This window comes from Engystomops pustulosus, chromosome 8 (assembly GCF_040894005.1).
Source record: "Engystomops pustulosus chromosome 8, aEngPut4.maternal, whole genome shotgun sequence".
Taxonomy (NCBI): Eukaryota; Metazoa; Chordata; class Amphibia; order Anura; family Leptodactylidae; genus Engystomops; species Engystomops pustulosus.
Window position 1 is genome coordinate 101,672,990 of NC_092418.1, and position 17,623 is coordinate 101,690,612.

Sequence of the window (17,623 nt, forward strand, 5' to 3'; positions counted from 1 at the left end):
TTCTTTTTCTTTTGAGTTGAGAATTGCGCGGTGATTACATCCATCTGAATGCACTTTGGATAAAACATTCAAAATTCCAGCAGGTTCCAAGAAAAATATGCATTTTCCGTGGATTCCTATGGGATTGTGCAGGTTCCTAAGGGTGATGCCACACATGGTGTTTTGAAACCGTTTTGAATCCGTTTTTGGCCCGTTTTTAAGCAAAAAGCACGCATTTTGCTTAAAAACGGGCCAAAAAAGGATTCAAAACGGATTCAAAATGGGTTCAAAACGCCATGTGTGGCATCACCCTAAGGTGCAACCTTCGATAACTTGATACAAGAAGGTTCTGTACACCCCGTGCCCTTAATTCAGAGTGAAGAGGCGTCACCTCCGTTATAATCTGGGCTTCTAATGGCCGGGGGCGAAGCCTCAGTCATAATTAGTATTTACTGGGAGATGAATCTATTCATTATCTGGGGATGGAAAGTTCTATGAGGGGCTCAGTACCGAGCTCTGCCCCCGGGGGGCGCACACCTGGGCTCCTGCTATTAATCAGTAATAAATATTGATGCCTCCATTGATTTCTCCCTGTAACTCAGACTCTCGTTCCACAATTAATTAATATTTCATTTCTCGGCTTTGTTATGTGACGGGAGGCAGCAATGAAGCAGCGCCGCAGCAGCTCCGAGCTTCATTTATGGAAATTCACAATGGGAGGGGAAGGGGTAAGCAGCGAGGAGCCTGGGAATTGTCTCTTACTTTTTATGCTTGGAGTATTAACCGCTTGTCTGCTGCATTGTAGCAACGTTTGGCTTTACATTTATCGGTTACATTTGTGCCCCAGAGCTGCAATCACCAATCTCCTGGATCTTTCGAGATAAACACGTGTATTTCTCAGGGCGCGTTCACACATTCAGTTTTTTAGTTGCAGTTTTAGAAGCCCAACCTAGGATAGGAGTAAAGGTTTATCATCCACACCAGCTTTCTGCATCTGAGAAACTGAACATGTGGATGCACCCTTATAGAGGTGCATCGTGTCGCACTGCATTGTGGGAGATAGAACGTTACAGCTAATTCCCATTATGGATCCTACATTGTACATCTACAGAACTCTACAGAAATTGTATAGACCTAAAATTAAACCAGTATAAAAATGAATACAGCTTTGTTATCAGATAGAGTATAAGATATATAGTGCTGCTCTATATGAATAAGTGGCTGTATGTCCTCACACTGCTGTGCTCTGTGCTCTCTGCAACCAGTGTTATGCATTGTCCCTGGGGAGATGTGTAATCAGACCTCACACTGCTGTGCTCTGTGCTCTCTGCAACCAGTGTTATGCATTGTCCCTGGAGAGATGTGTAATCAGACCTCACACTGCTGTGCTCTGTGCTCTCTGCAGCCAGTGTTAAGCATTGTATCTGGAGAGATGTGAAATCAGACCTCACACTGCTGTGCTCTGAGCTCTCTGCAGCCAGTGTTATGCATTGTATCTGGAGAGATGTGTAATCAGACTTCACACTGCTGTGCTCTGTGCTCTCTGCAGCGAGTGTTATGTATTGCCCCTGGAGAGATGTGTAATCAGACCTCACACTGCTGTGCTCTGTGCTCTCTGCAGCCAGTGTTATGTATTGTCCCTGGAGAGATGTGTAATCAGACCTCACACTGCAGTGCTCTGTGCTCTCTGCAGCCAGTGTTATGTATTGCCCCTGGAGAGATGTGTAATCAGACCTCACACTGCTGTGCTCTGTGCTCTCTGCAGCCAGTGTTATGTATTGTCCCTGGAGAGATGTGCAATCAGACCTTTGTGTATTTTGCTAGTAGCAGCAGGACTGTGAAATAAGGATTTATATTCCATTGATGTAGCTTCCTCAAATGCACTGGAGGTGTGTCCTCACACTGCTGTGCTCTTAGTAATCTGTATTGAGCTGCTATATAGCCCTCCCCTTTAGTTGTAAGTGATAGCTGCTGCAGATAGAGGGGAGGGGCAGCTGAGAACAGAGGGGAGGGCCAGCTGAGCAGTTTGATGTACAGGGAACAGCAGTGTGAGGACTCACAGGCAGGAGTTATAATCTAGGGAGATAAATCCACATCCACAGTTTTACTGCTTCAAACAGCTCACTCATAGATATGATTAAGCATCTAAAGGGACTTAAACCTAGCACTGCCCACAGAGAGTACAGGGCACAGCTGTGTGAGGACAAGGCCAATACTGCATGGAGTGGAAATCTGAATCAGATAATATAACTGTGTAGGAGAGACTTCGGATACTGGACAAGCAGAAAGACTAAAATCAGGAAAAATATGAATGCAGCTTTGTAAGTGATTGGAGCATAAGACTTTGTGTCAATCAAGAATAAATATCCAATGTATGGACAATCCCGGCTCTGCTACATCTATGTACATCATATGTAACAAATCCCAGGTCTCACCAGTCGCTCCGGTCGGCGTCGCAGTTGCAGTAATGCCTCATATCGATGCAGCTTTCCTCGAAGCCGCAGGTGCACTGCCCAGGTAAGGAGCCGCCCCAGTAGGTGCGCTTCTCATTGCCTCGTCCCATCCACCAGGTGAAGGGGGAACCATCTGCAAGCAGACAACACACAGCCAATTAGAAAGCATGTAACAACCTCTCCCCATCCATCCCGGTACATCCCCTGTAATAACGTGTCCAGTGGGGGGCGATGGTCTGGATATTAAAGGAAATCAGCCATCACAATCCGTCCTGATAAACCAGGGGGCACTTACTCATAGATCCAGGCACCAGGACGGTGGGATTTTGTTATCCATGGCCTCCTTCCTTCTAAAATCAACTAATGAGCAATAAGAGCCCTGAGGGGGGCATTAACAGAGCAACTCACTGCTGTAGTTTCACAGGCTGTTACACTGTGCAGGAGTGCTTCCGCTCTCACAATGTGAGAGACTACATCAGACAGAGGGAAGGGGGGAAGTGCTGAGTGGGCAGAGGGGAGGGACAGACAGTGTAGCAGCAAATGAATCTACAGCACAGAGGGGCTATGTTAATGCCCCCCAGAGCCTTTCAGGCTCATTAGCATATTTGTAAAGGTTGATTTTAGAAGGAAGGAGGCCATGGATAACAAATATAAGAAGATTACCACAGTCCCGGTGCCTGGATCTATGAGTAATGTCCCTGGTTTGTTGTGATTAATTTTCATGGTAGATTTCCTTTAATAAAAATCACTAAGATCACCTACATGTACAAACAGTGACATCACTATGGTCATAGAACAGAAATAGATTTAATGTAATTTATATGTAATTTATATATATATATATATATGTATAAGAAATACAAATAAAATAACAATACAATTCATCAACATATATAATAAAGGAAGTTGTTTTTGGTTTTCTGGATTTTCAGTCTTTTGATATAAACAAGAATATTCCACTACAACTACAGCAAGCAGAGATCTTATACATGATGAGGAAAGCAAAGACAGACTGAACCTGAACGTTTCATTTCTCAGAGGCTGAGGTGAGGAGGCGACTCTATAGAGCATCAGCGATGGGCACACTGGGGCTCATTTACTAAGAGTCTGAATCACGCACCTTCGGCGGGTTTCCTGACGATTTCCAATTTGTGTTGAATTGCACCTTTTGGCGCACACGATCGGATTTTGCCGCATTGGCGCCTGCTTTCACGCGACAGAAATCGGGGGGCGTGGCCATCGGTCTACCCTATGGATTCGGAAAAAGAATTTGTGTCGCAAGGTCAGCATTTACATGCACCGGGACGAAGAAGGTGAACTCCGGTGGACCTCAGTGCCGCAGTGACACCTGGTGGATATGGGGCACATGGACCTTACTGAATCCCAGCAGACCCGAATCCTCGACGGAGAACACGCCGCTGGATCGCGACTGGACCAGGTAAGTAAATGTGCCCCACTGGGGCTCATTTACCAAGGGTCCTGCGGCCTCACTTTGGTCAGATATTCAGACAATTTTCGATTGTGTCGCACGCCATCGGATTTTGGCGCATCGGTGCCGGCTTGCATGCGACACTAATCGGGGGTTGGGCCATCGGACAACCGGACGGATTCAGACTACGCACAGGATTTAACATTTCAAATTGTGTCGCAGGACAAGCACTTACAAGCACTGGGAAGAAGAAGGTGAACTCCGGCGGACCTCAGCTGGGAAGCGATGCAGGAAATCGGGCGCACGAGCTACGTGAATCGCGCCAAACTTCATCTTTGTCGGACCGTCCGGATTGGGGATCGAGACCGGACCGGATAAGTAAATGCGCCCCTTTGTACAAATACATGGAGGATAAGACCTGCAGCCTCTATCATCAGCAGAGACCTGAGATGTGACAAGGACCTGATGGGAAAGTGGCAGCTAATCACAACCCACCGGTGATAAATTACCAAAACAATACACATAACAAATATGATGATTGTTTCCAAGATGTTGTGAAAATAAAGAGGCTAATTTACATATTCTTCAGGGTAACACATATCATTAGTCACACGTTATAAACGAGGCGACATCACCTTGTTTTTCATTTGATTAATTACTGCCAAACAATTCATTCCCCCGTTATCAGACTCACTCCATCATCTCTAGGTGGGAGATACTATATACAGCGTGTATCCATGTGTCTGCTAATAGATATGGTGAACTTATATACTGCTATAATACTACAATACTGCCTCTATCTACAGAAATGTTACTTCTATAACACTGCCCCTATGTACAGGAATATAACTACTATAATACTGCCCCTATGTACAAGAATATAACTACTATAATACTGCCCCCTATGTACAAGAATATAACTACTATAATACTGCCCCCGTGTACAGGAATATAAGTACTATAATACTGCGCCCTATGTACAAGAATATAACTACTATTATACTGCCCCTATGTACAAGAATATAACTACTATAATACTGCCCCCTATGTACAAGAATATAACTACTATAATACTGTCCCCTATGTACAAGAATATCACTACTATAATACTACCCCCTATGTACAAGAATATAACTGCTATAATACTGCCCCCGTGTACAGGAATATAAGTACTATAATACTGCCCCCTATGTACAAGAATATAACTACTATAATACTACCCCCTATGTACAAGAATATAACTGCTATAATACTGCCCCCGTGTACAGGAATATAAGTACTATAATACTGCGCCCTATGTACAAGAATATAACTACTATAATACTGCCCCCTATGTACAAGAATATAACTACTATTATACTGCCCCTATGTACAAGAATATAACTACTATAATACTGCTCCCTATGTACAAGAATATAACTACTATAATACTCCCCCCTATGTACAAGAATATAACTACTATAATACTGCCCCTATGTACAAGAATATAACTACTATAATACTGCCCCCTATGTACAAGAATATAACTACTATAATACTGCCCCCTATGTACAGGGATATAACTACTATAATACTGGCCCCTATGTACAAGAATATAACTACTATAATACTGCCCCTTATGTACAAGAATATAACTACTATAATACTGCCCCCTATGTACAGGAATATAACTACTATAATACTGCCCCCTATGTACAAGAATATAACTTCTATAATACTGCCCCCTATGTACAGGAATATAACTACTATAATACTGCCCCCTATGTACAAGAATATAACTACTATAATACTGCCCCTTATGTACAAGAATATAACTACTATAATACTGCCCCCTATGTACAGGAATATAACTACTATAATACTGCCCCCTATGTACAAGAATATAACTACTATAATACTGCCCCCTATGTACAAGAATATAACTACTATAATACTGCCCCCTATGTACAAGAATATAACTACTATAATACTGCCCCCTATGTACAAGAATATAACTACTATAATACTGCCCCCTATGTACAGGAATATAACTACTATAATACTGCCCCCTATGTACAGGAATATAACTACTATAATACTGCCTCTTATGTACAAGAATATAACTACTATAATACTGCCCCCTATGTACAGGAATATAACTACTATAATACTGCCCCCTATGTACAAGAATATAACTACTATAATACTGCCCCCTATGTACAAGAATATAACTACTATAATACTGCCTCCTATGTACAAGAATATAACTACTATAATACTGCCCCCTATGTACAAGGATATAACTACTATAATACTGCCCCCTATGTACAAGAATATAACTACTATAATACTGCCCCCTATGTACAAGAATATAACTACTATAATACTGCCCCCTATGTACAAGAATATAACTACTATAATACTGCCTCTTATGTACAGGAATATAACTACTATAATACTGCCTCTTATGTACAAGAATATAACTACTATAATACTGCCCCTATGTACAAGAATATAACTACTATAATACTGCCTCCTATGTACAAGAATATAACTACTATAATACTGCCCCCTATGTACAAGAATATAACTGCTATAATACTGCCCCCTATGTACAGGAATATAACTACTATAATGCTGCCCCCTATGTACAAGAATATAACTACTATAATACTGCCCCCTATGTACAGGGATATAACTACTATAATACTGCCCCCTATGTACAAGAATATAACTACTATAATACTGCCCCCTATGTACAAGGATATAACTACTATAATACTGCCCCCTATGTACAAGAATATAACTACTATAATACTGCCCCCTATGTATAGGTATATAACTACTATAATACTGCCCCCTATGTACAAGAATATAACTACTATAATACTGCCCCCTATGTATAGGTATATAACTACTATAATACTGCCCCCTATGTATAGGTATATAAGTGCTATAATACCTACAAATGACCAGATTTCATAGGTGAATCTACGAGGATCCGACTGGCCCATCTCGGCAGCTGAACCCCCCTGTGGGCCATGACACCACGACTAACAAAATCCTATGTCAAACCTCCAACTGATTTGATCCTAAAGAGGAACCTATAAATAACCAGATCCTAAATGGATACCTTCAGTATGTTCTCCAGGATAGACCATTAATAGAAGGATCAGCTACACAGGGGCTGAGAGCTATGAGAGCACAGAAGAGGAGCTGATTTGCATAGATTTTTCCCATGATGCACTGCAGCAGCTTCATCTCCCCAATCACTGAAGTTGCTGAACTTTTTTGGAGGTTTGAGGCGACTACAATTCTATTAAGGTCACAGGTGCCTGGAGGGGGCACTGTCTCTGTCTGGAATATGATAACGCTGAAGGAAATAGACTCAGCTGATCTGACCTGAAAGTAATAGAAAAGCAAAGACTAAGAAGTGTAAAATCCTAAGCCGTGCCGAGCGCTGCTCCGGAGTCTCCGCAGTATTAACAGCTACTTAGCTGCTCTTCCTCCTCCAAACCAGAGTTGGAAACCCACAGCAGTGAGTTCCTGTATATTAGATATATGGAGGTGGTAGATGGACTCCATTATCCTGCTTAGTCTTTGCACTTCTTAGGGCTGCAGTTTGTGCTCCACAGCTGCTCTTCCTCCTCCAAACCAGAGGTGGAAACCATCAGCAACCGTACTGAAGTTCCTGTATATTAGATATATGAAGTTGGATATTTAATATATGGGGGGAGGTGGTAGATGGACTCCATTAACTGGCTTTGTCTTTGCACTTCTTAGGGCTGCAGTTTGTGCTCCACAGCTGCTCTTCCATATTGAAGTTGTATTAGTTACCTTAACTGTGTGTAATAGGTAATTAGTCGGATCTCTTCTAACCTGCTCAGTATAGGAGCAGGAAGCAGCACCCACAGGCGGCCATAGAGGAGTGATATGAGGTTGTAGAGGTGGGGGAGGTGTAGACTCCCTGGAGTGCGGGTTTATTTCCTGCACTGTGCATGCGCTGCCCCCTGTTGGCCGGTCTAATAACTGCACATAAACATTTGCTGGGAAGTCTGGCAGTCGTCTTCTCCTTATTAACGTTCTCCTTGAGTCTGATGAAAGTGGCGCTAGATGAAGTCCGGGAACGCCGCCTCCACTTGTTCCCGTCTCATTTATCTCTCTCGATTCTGAACATTCATTTGCATAGAAAGATCCTCCAGAACACAAAGCAAAACTTTTTCCTCCCTGCTACATAAATCCGGAGATCGATTGTTTTTGCGGGAATAATCATAGTAATACCGATGCTGATTACATGGAAGCAGCGGGAGGCGGCGACTTGTTATTCCAAAGTATAGTATCAAAATCCCCACTAAATGTAACATCATTACGGCGCGGCACAAAGCGTCAGCAGCCGCCACGCAGAGACACCTAATTATAGACGCCGTTACTTTATGTCGCTGCCCTCCGCCGCCGCCTGTCGCTGGAAAACAATGAGATTTCTGGACGTAACGTGTAATAAGGAGGATGTGATACTAATAAAGATATCGCAACGTTGTATAACACTTCTCCCGTAGAAAATGAATGGAGCAGCTGCATAACAAGCAACAAGCAGCTCCATTCATCTGACCCTTCACCCTCAGCCCCGGGTCATATAAGCAGTGCACCCCCTTTAAGGAAAAGAAATGAACAATGTAGCAAGGGAGGAGCTTCTATCAACCAATCAAATTCTAGTTCCCGCAACAGATGACAGATACCAAAACCTCACACTGCTGTGCTCTGAGCACTGAACATTTGATTGGTCTATATCTTTTCCCACTATTTGGAATGTAAGCCACCGCAGGATTACACCGCAGAGCACAGCCGTGTGAGGACACATCCCATGTACACATTAAGAAGTTACAACCTCAGAATATAGACCCATATGTCACAGTCCTGCTGCTACTAACAACTTACACAAAGGTCTGATTACACATCTATCCAGAGATAATACATAACACTGGCTGCAGAGAGCACAGAGCACAGCAGTGTGAGGTATGATTACACATCTCTCCAGGGACAATACATAACACTGGCTGCAGAGAGCACAGAGCACAGCAGTGAGAGGTCTGATTACACATCTCTCCAGGGACAATACATAACACTGGCTGCAGAGAGCACAGAGCACAGCAGTGTGAGGTCTGATTACACATCTCTCCAGGGACAATACATAACACTGGCTGCACAGAGCACAGCAGTGTGAGGTCTGATTACACATCTCTGCGGGGACAATACATAACACTGGCTGCAGAGAGTACAGAGCACAGCAGTGTGAGGTCTGATTACACATCTCTGCGGGGACAATACATAACACTGGCTGCAGAGAGCACAGAACACAGCAGTGTGAGGTCTGATTACACATCTCTCCAGGGACAATACATAACACTGGCTGCAGAGAGCACAGAGCACAGCAGTGTGAGGTCTGATTACACATCTCTGCGGGGACAATACATAACACTGGCTGCAGAGAGTACAGAGCACAGCAGTGTGAGGTCTGATTACACATCTCTGCGGGGACAATACATAACACTGGCTGCAGAGAGCACAGAACACAGCAGTGTGAGGTCTGATTACACATCTCTCCAGGGACAATACATAACACTGGCTGCAGAGAGCACAGAGCACAGCAGTGGGAGGTCTGATTACACATATCCCCAGGGACAATATATAGCACTGGCTGCAGGGAGCACAGAGCACAGCAGTGTGAGGTCTGATTACACGTCTCTCCAGGGACAATACATAACACCGGCTGCTGTCTGTATGTTCACACCTGCTGACGGTTTCCCTTTAAGAGTAAGTCCAGCCAAATCGGATAATTATTAAAATATGTCTTAAATGGGTGATAAGTGTCCATCCATGTAGATGTTGTAGTGTATATTCCCGCAGATCTCTCTTACTATATATCTGAATAAACCCTGATATGTCAGGATGTGCAGGTCTTATCTATGTAATGAGCTCTGTCGGCTCTGCTACATCCCCCATAGACAGATATAGAGCGCTCCATGTGAGGAGGTGGCGGGTCGGGTCCAGTAGCGTGACTGTATTCTGAGCTCACGTCACCCCCTGCTGCGCCTGTGGCTGCGCTCAGGTTACAGGGTGCAGGTCTAATTCTCAGCTGTCAGGACAATTTGTCTTGCTTCTAGGTGTCCCTGCGCTGGGGGAACAAACACGTCTCAAACTAGATTGGAAAAGACTAAGACGTGACCGCACGGAGCCTCCATTACTGGAGCTGTCCCTGCGAATCAGACTGAGGCCCGGACCCCCACCTGTGATCCCCCCTGACTCTGCCCCAGTGCAGATTAATCATGTTCCCGGGGTCTCCTAGGATGAAATGAGACCTGAGCAGGTGCCGGCTGATATCAGGGGCTTCTGTGTGATGCCGGTGACTGCACAGAAACCTCTGTGAAAATGCCAGGAAATAGCAGAGTTGTGATGTAGCAGAGCTGAGTGTGTCACCTGGTGATGCTGCTCTGTGTAATCTGGGGGGTTCCTTAAGGCTGTATGTAAATGTTATGCCTCATGGGAGGCACATGGAAACACAACCACGTCCATGGAAGTGAACATGAAGCCTCTGCAGTCATTCTCCACATATATTTGGTGTTTGGGGTTGGATGACCCCAGTTGTGGAGAAAGGTAAATGTTTCAGATCTCTATAGCAAATACTGTGGGAACATCCATTTAATAACCTTCTCTGGAAGAGACTTGATGACACAAAAGATGAGATGTCTGCCGTGAGCACAGAGCACAGCAGTGTGAGGACACACCTGGTGACCTTGGAGAAGCTACCATCCTGCAATACAAATCCATATTTCACAGTCCTGCTGCTACTAACAACATACACAAAGGTATAACTACACATCTCTACAGGGACAATGCATAGCGTTGGCTAAAGAGAGCACAGAGCACAGCAGTGTGAGGTCTGATTCACATCTCTCCAGGGACAATACATAACACTGACTGCAGAGAGCACAGAGCACAGCAGTGTGAGGTCTGATTACACATCTCTCCAGGGACAATACATAACACTGGCTGCAGGGAGCACAGAGCACAGGAGTGTGAGGTCTAATTACACATCTCTCCAGAGACAATACATAATACTGGCTGCAGGGAGCACAGAGCACAGCAGTGTGAGGTCTGATTACACATCTCTCCAGGGACAGTACATAACACTGGCTGCAGAGAGCACAGAGCACGGCAGTGTGAGGTAGGATTACACATCTCTCCAGGGACAATACATAACACTGGCTGCAGAGAGTACAGAGCACAGCAGTGTGAGGTAGGATTACACATCTCTCCACGGACAATACAGAGCACTAGCTGCACTCTACGTGGTGACACCTGCTGATGGTTTCTCTTTGAGTTGGACTCTTCATAGTTATATTGTAATACTCGGCTCTGCAATACGTTGTATCTACCATTTCTTCCATGTACGAGGAATATCCGGTACCTTGTATCCAGGGTGTGAGATATAACATGATGCCCCGGCTCTGTGACACATCCCTGCGCTGGGACTGGGAACATATTACGGCCATGGACCTAATGTCCTCTCATGTTGGCTTTTTATTGCCAGGGAGTGTGAGATTAATGCTGCAAGCAACCAATATAAAAAGTGAGGGGGCCCCCGGGGACCCAATGTCATATAACAGCAGCCCCCCCATGAAGATTGTGTTGCTGTCATCTCCGCTGCTTGTTCTTATTGACAAGCAAAAATCGTAAACTATTGATCTGCAAGACAGAAAAGCTCTTATAGACAGAAGTTTATTGCATAGAGGGGATTTATGGGGTCACTCCGACTGCCAATGACACGCGGCTCGGTCTACTGTAATGCGATGTGTACAATCTAATGTACTCTTAGTAGAAGCTGATGGGGTCTACAATGTAGCAAAGACGAGAGATGAACATGATGTATAGAAGGTCCCTGCTACACCAAGGGTCCTACATGGACATAAGACAACTAGGAGTGGGGGCCACCGGCACAACGTCGGAGTGAGGGCCCCTAGAAAATCCAGGTATCGGCCCCTACTACATGTTTGAGGGATATAGATTGGAATTGTTCCTACAAGGCGACATACACAAATAAAAATTTGCATCTCCGGGGGCCAATATGAGATCCAGGACCCTGGACAGGTGGAACGGAACCTGTAGCCAGGGACCAAGAAGGAGCAGGTGGATGGTCTGTACGAGTCCTAGAACTTAGAGGGTCCATCAGCTATTCATGGTCAGCGGTACCAGGTCCAGGCCCATCAGAGTCCTTGGAACAGCTAGTTTTTTCAGTCTATGGGACAACTCCAGGAAACTACCATATATACTCGAATATAAGCCTAGCTTTTCAGCACAAAAAATATGCTGAAACCTCAAACTCGGCTTATACTCAAGTAAAAAAAATATAGGTTTTATCAGGTTTTTGTGCTAAAATTAGGGGCCTCGGCTTATACTTGGGTCGGCTTATACTCGGGTATATATGGTATTTATTTACACCTTCCAGGTCCCCATCCAAGGTCCTTGTAACTAAGACCTCGCAGCCATACTCCGGGAAGTATAACATGGCCAACGCGTCGTCAGAGCTTGACCTCAGAATGTCATACACAACCTTTCAGAACTTTCCATTCCGACCAATTCAAATCTGGTGATAGATGATTCTACAGAATCAAACCCAAAACAGTTTGGGGAATTTTCTATCATCAAAGTAACATAGAAACATCAAAGGATGTTTTTTTTGTTAGAAAAATCTTGGATAAATCTTTACCAAGAAAGGGAAGAAGGTTGAAGCAGATTGATAAGAATACAAGAGATCGGGTCAAGGTACGAATCTAGTTACATCCGGCCCGGTGTTTATCAAAGTCCTTGTCGAGCGTCCGCCTGTTATTTTCTTGCTTTTGATTCAATGAGGTTAAGGTTTCTTTCCACAAAAAGAAGCCTTGAAGTTAACAATTGCAGGCACGTAGCGCAGCCGGGGAAGGAGCCATGAAAGGATTCCAATCCTCGGGAGACTTCCAGCTAAAAACATATTGTTAGATGTGGGTCAAAGACTCATGTGTGTCATCAGAACTTGTCCGTGTGGACACAAAGCCCAAGGAACACAAAATCAAAGCAAATGGCTTCTCTGTAGGGAAGGGGAGTAAACAATTTTGAGTATTCACAAAGATCAATGTCCTATCAAAGGTAGATGATAGAAGGCTTGGAAGGGTCTGGAACCAAAGAAGGGAATATTTTGGATCACAACTGGTTTGACACAGATGAAAATCACATTGGGGCAGATTTACTTACCTGGTCCAGTCGCGATCCAGCGACGTGTTCTCCGACGCAGATTCGGATTCTGCCGGGATTCACTAAGGTCCGTGCAGCCGATGTCCACTAGGTGTCGCTGCTGCGCTGAAGTCCGCCGGAGTTCACCTCCGCCGTCTCGGTGTATGTGAGTGCTATTTTTACGACACAAATTTTTTTTAAAAATTCCACGGTTTTTCCGAATCCGTCGGGTTTTCCGACGCCCATGCCCCCCGATTTCTGCCACATGAAAGCCAACGCCGAAGCACCACAATCCGATTGTGTCCGCCAAAATCCTGGGGCAATTTGGTGCAAATCGGAAAAATTTGTGAAAACCCGGCAGAAAAACGTGATTCCGACCCTTAGTAAATGTGCCCCAATGTCTACAGAAGACGATTCCAAACTTTTTGAAAGACTGATCCAAATTCTATTGTCCTATATTCAGCCTTATTAAAAATAACAATATTTTAACTATTGACTAAAATAGAAGCATTTAGGGCAACAATGACACAAAATACTCAAAGCCAATGGATTACATTTATAACTAGCAATATCATGACTGCAGAACCACAGCACCGCACATTACAGCCGAAATAATGGTGAAAACAAGCCTCAGGGCTGAGTGATTGATGGGAGTTATTGAAATTTTGTACCAATCCACCCACAGCTCTATACACAACCCCTGAGGAGATCACAACCCATACATTGGGAACCACTGATTTTAGGAATCTGGTTGTGGAATGTGGTTTTCATCATCTGATTGAGCCCGATCATCCTCCCCTAGAAGGTCAATGATTAGAGGCAGGTCCTCTACAGCTCAATCAGAGACAATGGGGCAGATTTACTTACCCGGTCCATTCGCGATCCAGCGGCGCGTTCTCTGCGGTGGATTCGGGTCCGGCCGGGATTCATTAAGGTAGTTCCTCCGACGTCCACCAGGTGGCGCTGCTGCGCTGAAAAAGCATCGGAACGCACTGGAGGTCACCGAGCCGGGCTGAGTGAAGGTAAGTGTAAGCTCCGCGACAGATTTTTTTTTTTTTTAAATGCGGCAGTTTTTCTGAATCCGTTGGGTTTCCCCCCCCCCGATTTCCGTCGTGTGCATGCCAGCGCCGATGCGCCACAATCCGATCGCATGCGCCAAAATCCCGGGGCAATTCAGGGGAAATCGACGCAATTCGGAAATATTCGGGTAACACGTCGGGAAAACGCGAATCGGGCCCTTAGTAAATGACCCCCAATGGGCGTCACATGGGGAGTAGCAGGAGATGAACACAGTCAGAAGATGGGCCAGGAGTCCAAACCGGGAATAAACAAATAAGGTCCAAGTTGGATTCATGGTTCAAAGTCTGGAGCAACAAATATCTGGATAGTCATGGTCACCAGCTAGATCCTCGCAGAAAGAGTTCACTAAAATTCAGGGATGGAGTTCAGCAGCTTGGAGAGACATTTTATACTGAATTATTTCAAGTAGGTGTTCAAGAAGATGTCTAGAGCGTATCATATTCCCACGTGTCAGGATAGTCTTCAGCTACAATGCAGGATAATATTCATTTCTTATTAGTCATCTAAGTTTTTAGCTTACAAGTCTCCCTTTTCTGCAAATTTTTAAGAATTCCATTCAGTGATGTCCTAGACCGAAAATAAGCTTCATGATATCCTACATAAATACCTGTCTACTACCCATAAGGGGTCATCCATTAAAGAGGGGCATGAGAGTACCATAGAAGCCACATACATTGCCTTATTCTGAAACTTGGATATTTCTCTTGTTCTGTAATAAAATCAGACTTGTCTGTCATCAGCCATGTGCACAACAAAAACATCCATGTTTTTGGGTTAAAATGTAAAGCCAATCCAAAACTTTGTCTCATCTCGAATATCACAGCCTTCCTCTATGTTCATAAATACGACCAAGTCAAGGAAGACAATGGCGTCACCAAAGGAAAGTCCAATTTAAGACAACATCTTTGGCTCGATCATATCTGTGTTGAAGACCCCACCATGACTAGAGGTTGAATAATCCTACATTCAGGGCCGTTTTCTGTGCCAACTCTCCATCATACAGAAGATCCAGATACTGAACCTTGGTTTGGATGTTCTATGAAATTCCCCCCAAAACATTTGTTCTTACTTCCAACCAATGTAAAAAAAACCTCACAAAATATAAAAAGACGAAGAGCGAACAGGAGTCACAGGGTGATGATGGGCTCCATCAGTGGTCTCCAACCTGTGGCCCTCCAGAGTTGTAGTTTCTCCATAGTAGGAGAGCCACACGTTGGAGACACAATTACATTATATTCCGGGAATAAACATGTTATTATTTTATTGTGGAAACAAACAAATATCAACTTTCATTGGTGACAGGTGGGAGACAGACAGATCACTAAACTCCGGCCAATTTAAGTTAATTAACGCAGATAAAAAATATCAACTCGTGGACATATTAATCAACCCTGACTCATCTACAGCAAGCCGGCCAACAGCAGGAGATGCCATAAGAGCTGACACACGGCGTCCCAGCAGCTCCAGGTATCCGACGCCCACATGCTGCGGTCTCAGATCCAATCAGGGATGCCCAACACAGAACTTGGTGCCAGACCTATTATTCATGGCTATTAACCCTTCTCAGGCTACAGTGTAACCGGGCCCTGGGATTGGGAATGGATGGAAACTTAGTTACATGACTGCAGCTTCCCCTGTACAATAACAAGGAAACAGGGAAGATCAATGATAGAAAGGGGCAAAAATACCAAATTTAGGCAACAGATACGGACAGAATCTTCCTGGCTGACAATTATCTTATCATAAACACGGATCTAATCATTGGTTTTATGGACGGGAGATATGGGCTAGAATTGAACATTTCTGCAATGGGAATTCTAAAAGATATGGAAAGCCAAAAATTTCCAACAATTGTCAAGGTTCTGCCTACGTTATTGAAGATCAGACAAGCCTGGAATGGGCCCGCTCCCATGAGCTTCTATCCAAATCTCTTGGAACTAGGGTTCTGCAAATTTAGGAGGCTTCTCATCGACCTAACATAGGATGTGGGTCTATTCTTCCATATTCTGTACATCTGGAATGATAACCAAATGTTTGTTCAAGCAACTACTGTTCTTTTCCACTGTCCTCATACAATATATGGCCCATAATGCCCCTTGCAGACACTTCTGCCCCCGCCACAGATTCCTCCAGACTCTTCTTCCCCTTCTTGACCATCTAGACCAGTGATGGCTAACCTATGGCACTGGTGCCAGAGGTGGCACTCGGAGCCCTTCCTGTGGGCACTCAGGCCATCACCAGAGAGGACTCCAGGTATCTTCCTGCAGTCCCAGACAGCCCAGGACTTGCTGTGCACAGAGCTATTTTAAAGTGACAGCTCTACCTGGGACCACTGGAGGAGTGGGAAGGTGTGGACAGATCTGGATTATCATTGTAGCTCCTGCTCCGGCCCTGACAATTCTTGTTTATGGGACCCTGGAGGGAAGCTAGAATGATCATCCAAATTTCTTCTATTTTATTGGTGCCCTCAGGGTGCCGGTATCAATGAAAGCTGTGACATAGCAGGGAGTATAAATCACAAATTAAATTTCTGTGTTGGCACTTTGCAATAAATAAGCAGGTCTTGGTTGTAGTTTTGGCACTCGGTCTCTAAAAGGTTCCCCATCACTGCTCTAGAGCCTCTTCTTCCCTCTAAAACCTCTCTGTCCTCCACAAAACCCTGTGTCCTCTCCAGATCCTTCCGTGCCCATCAGACCCTTCCATCCCCTCCAGAATCCTCTATCCATTCTATCCAGGGAACAAAGGATCCTACTGGGAAACCTTCATACTCATAGGTTATGGGTCTGTCCCAAAAAATATGATCAACAACACCAATCTATTGGCCATGGCCATTGTCATGGAGTAGATTATATAGACACTTGATCTAGATTTCTAGATTCTAGATCCCTCATAAACCATTGGATTACACAGTATCCAATCAGTGTATCCAATCACTTCTCTCTATGGAGACCCTCATAGACCCCGCCCACAGCGGCAAATGTGCGGCTCCTATTCTACCCCATATATTGTATACTGGGCCCCGCTGTGTGATATCTAAATCCAGGACTCGATAAGCGGCTCGGCACATGATGTCAGTAAATTAAGCAGCGCTCCCTTGCTGGGATAGAATCGCGGCGGAGAACAGCGAGATTCACTATTTAAGTTCTCATCAGCCTAAACTAAGCAGCCAGAGATCGCATGAAATATATTTTTAATGAGGTCTGCGTTCCCTCTCCGGCACCTGAATCTAAATCTGGAGGGAACGAGGAGAAAACACCTCATTACATATTGACTTATATCATTATGTTTTCTCTTCTTAATGAGGCTTCACAGGCGCCGCAGTCACTCGCCAGAAATGTTGTTACTGAGGATTGAAGTGGTTTAGGTAAATGTCTATTTCTGTTACTGGGAAGAATGTGGACTGAACAGACTGAATGCGGAATAACACAGAGAACAATGA

General features: G+C 44.4%; 1 protein-coding gene across 1 annotated transcript in view; it reads right to left on the minus strand.

The window, feature by feature from the left end:
- CNTNAP5 (contactin associated protein family member 5) overlaps positions 1-17,623 on the minus strand; it is a 322,294-nt gene that overhangs the window by 48,789 nt on the left and 255,882 nt on the right. The window contains exon 14 of the mRNA XM_072122032.1: positions 2,415-2,565. Within this exon, the coding sequence (XP_071978133.1) occupies positions 2,415-2,565 (151 nt within the window). The remainder of the gene's footprint in view (positions 1-2,414; positions 2,566-17,623) is intronic.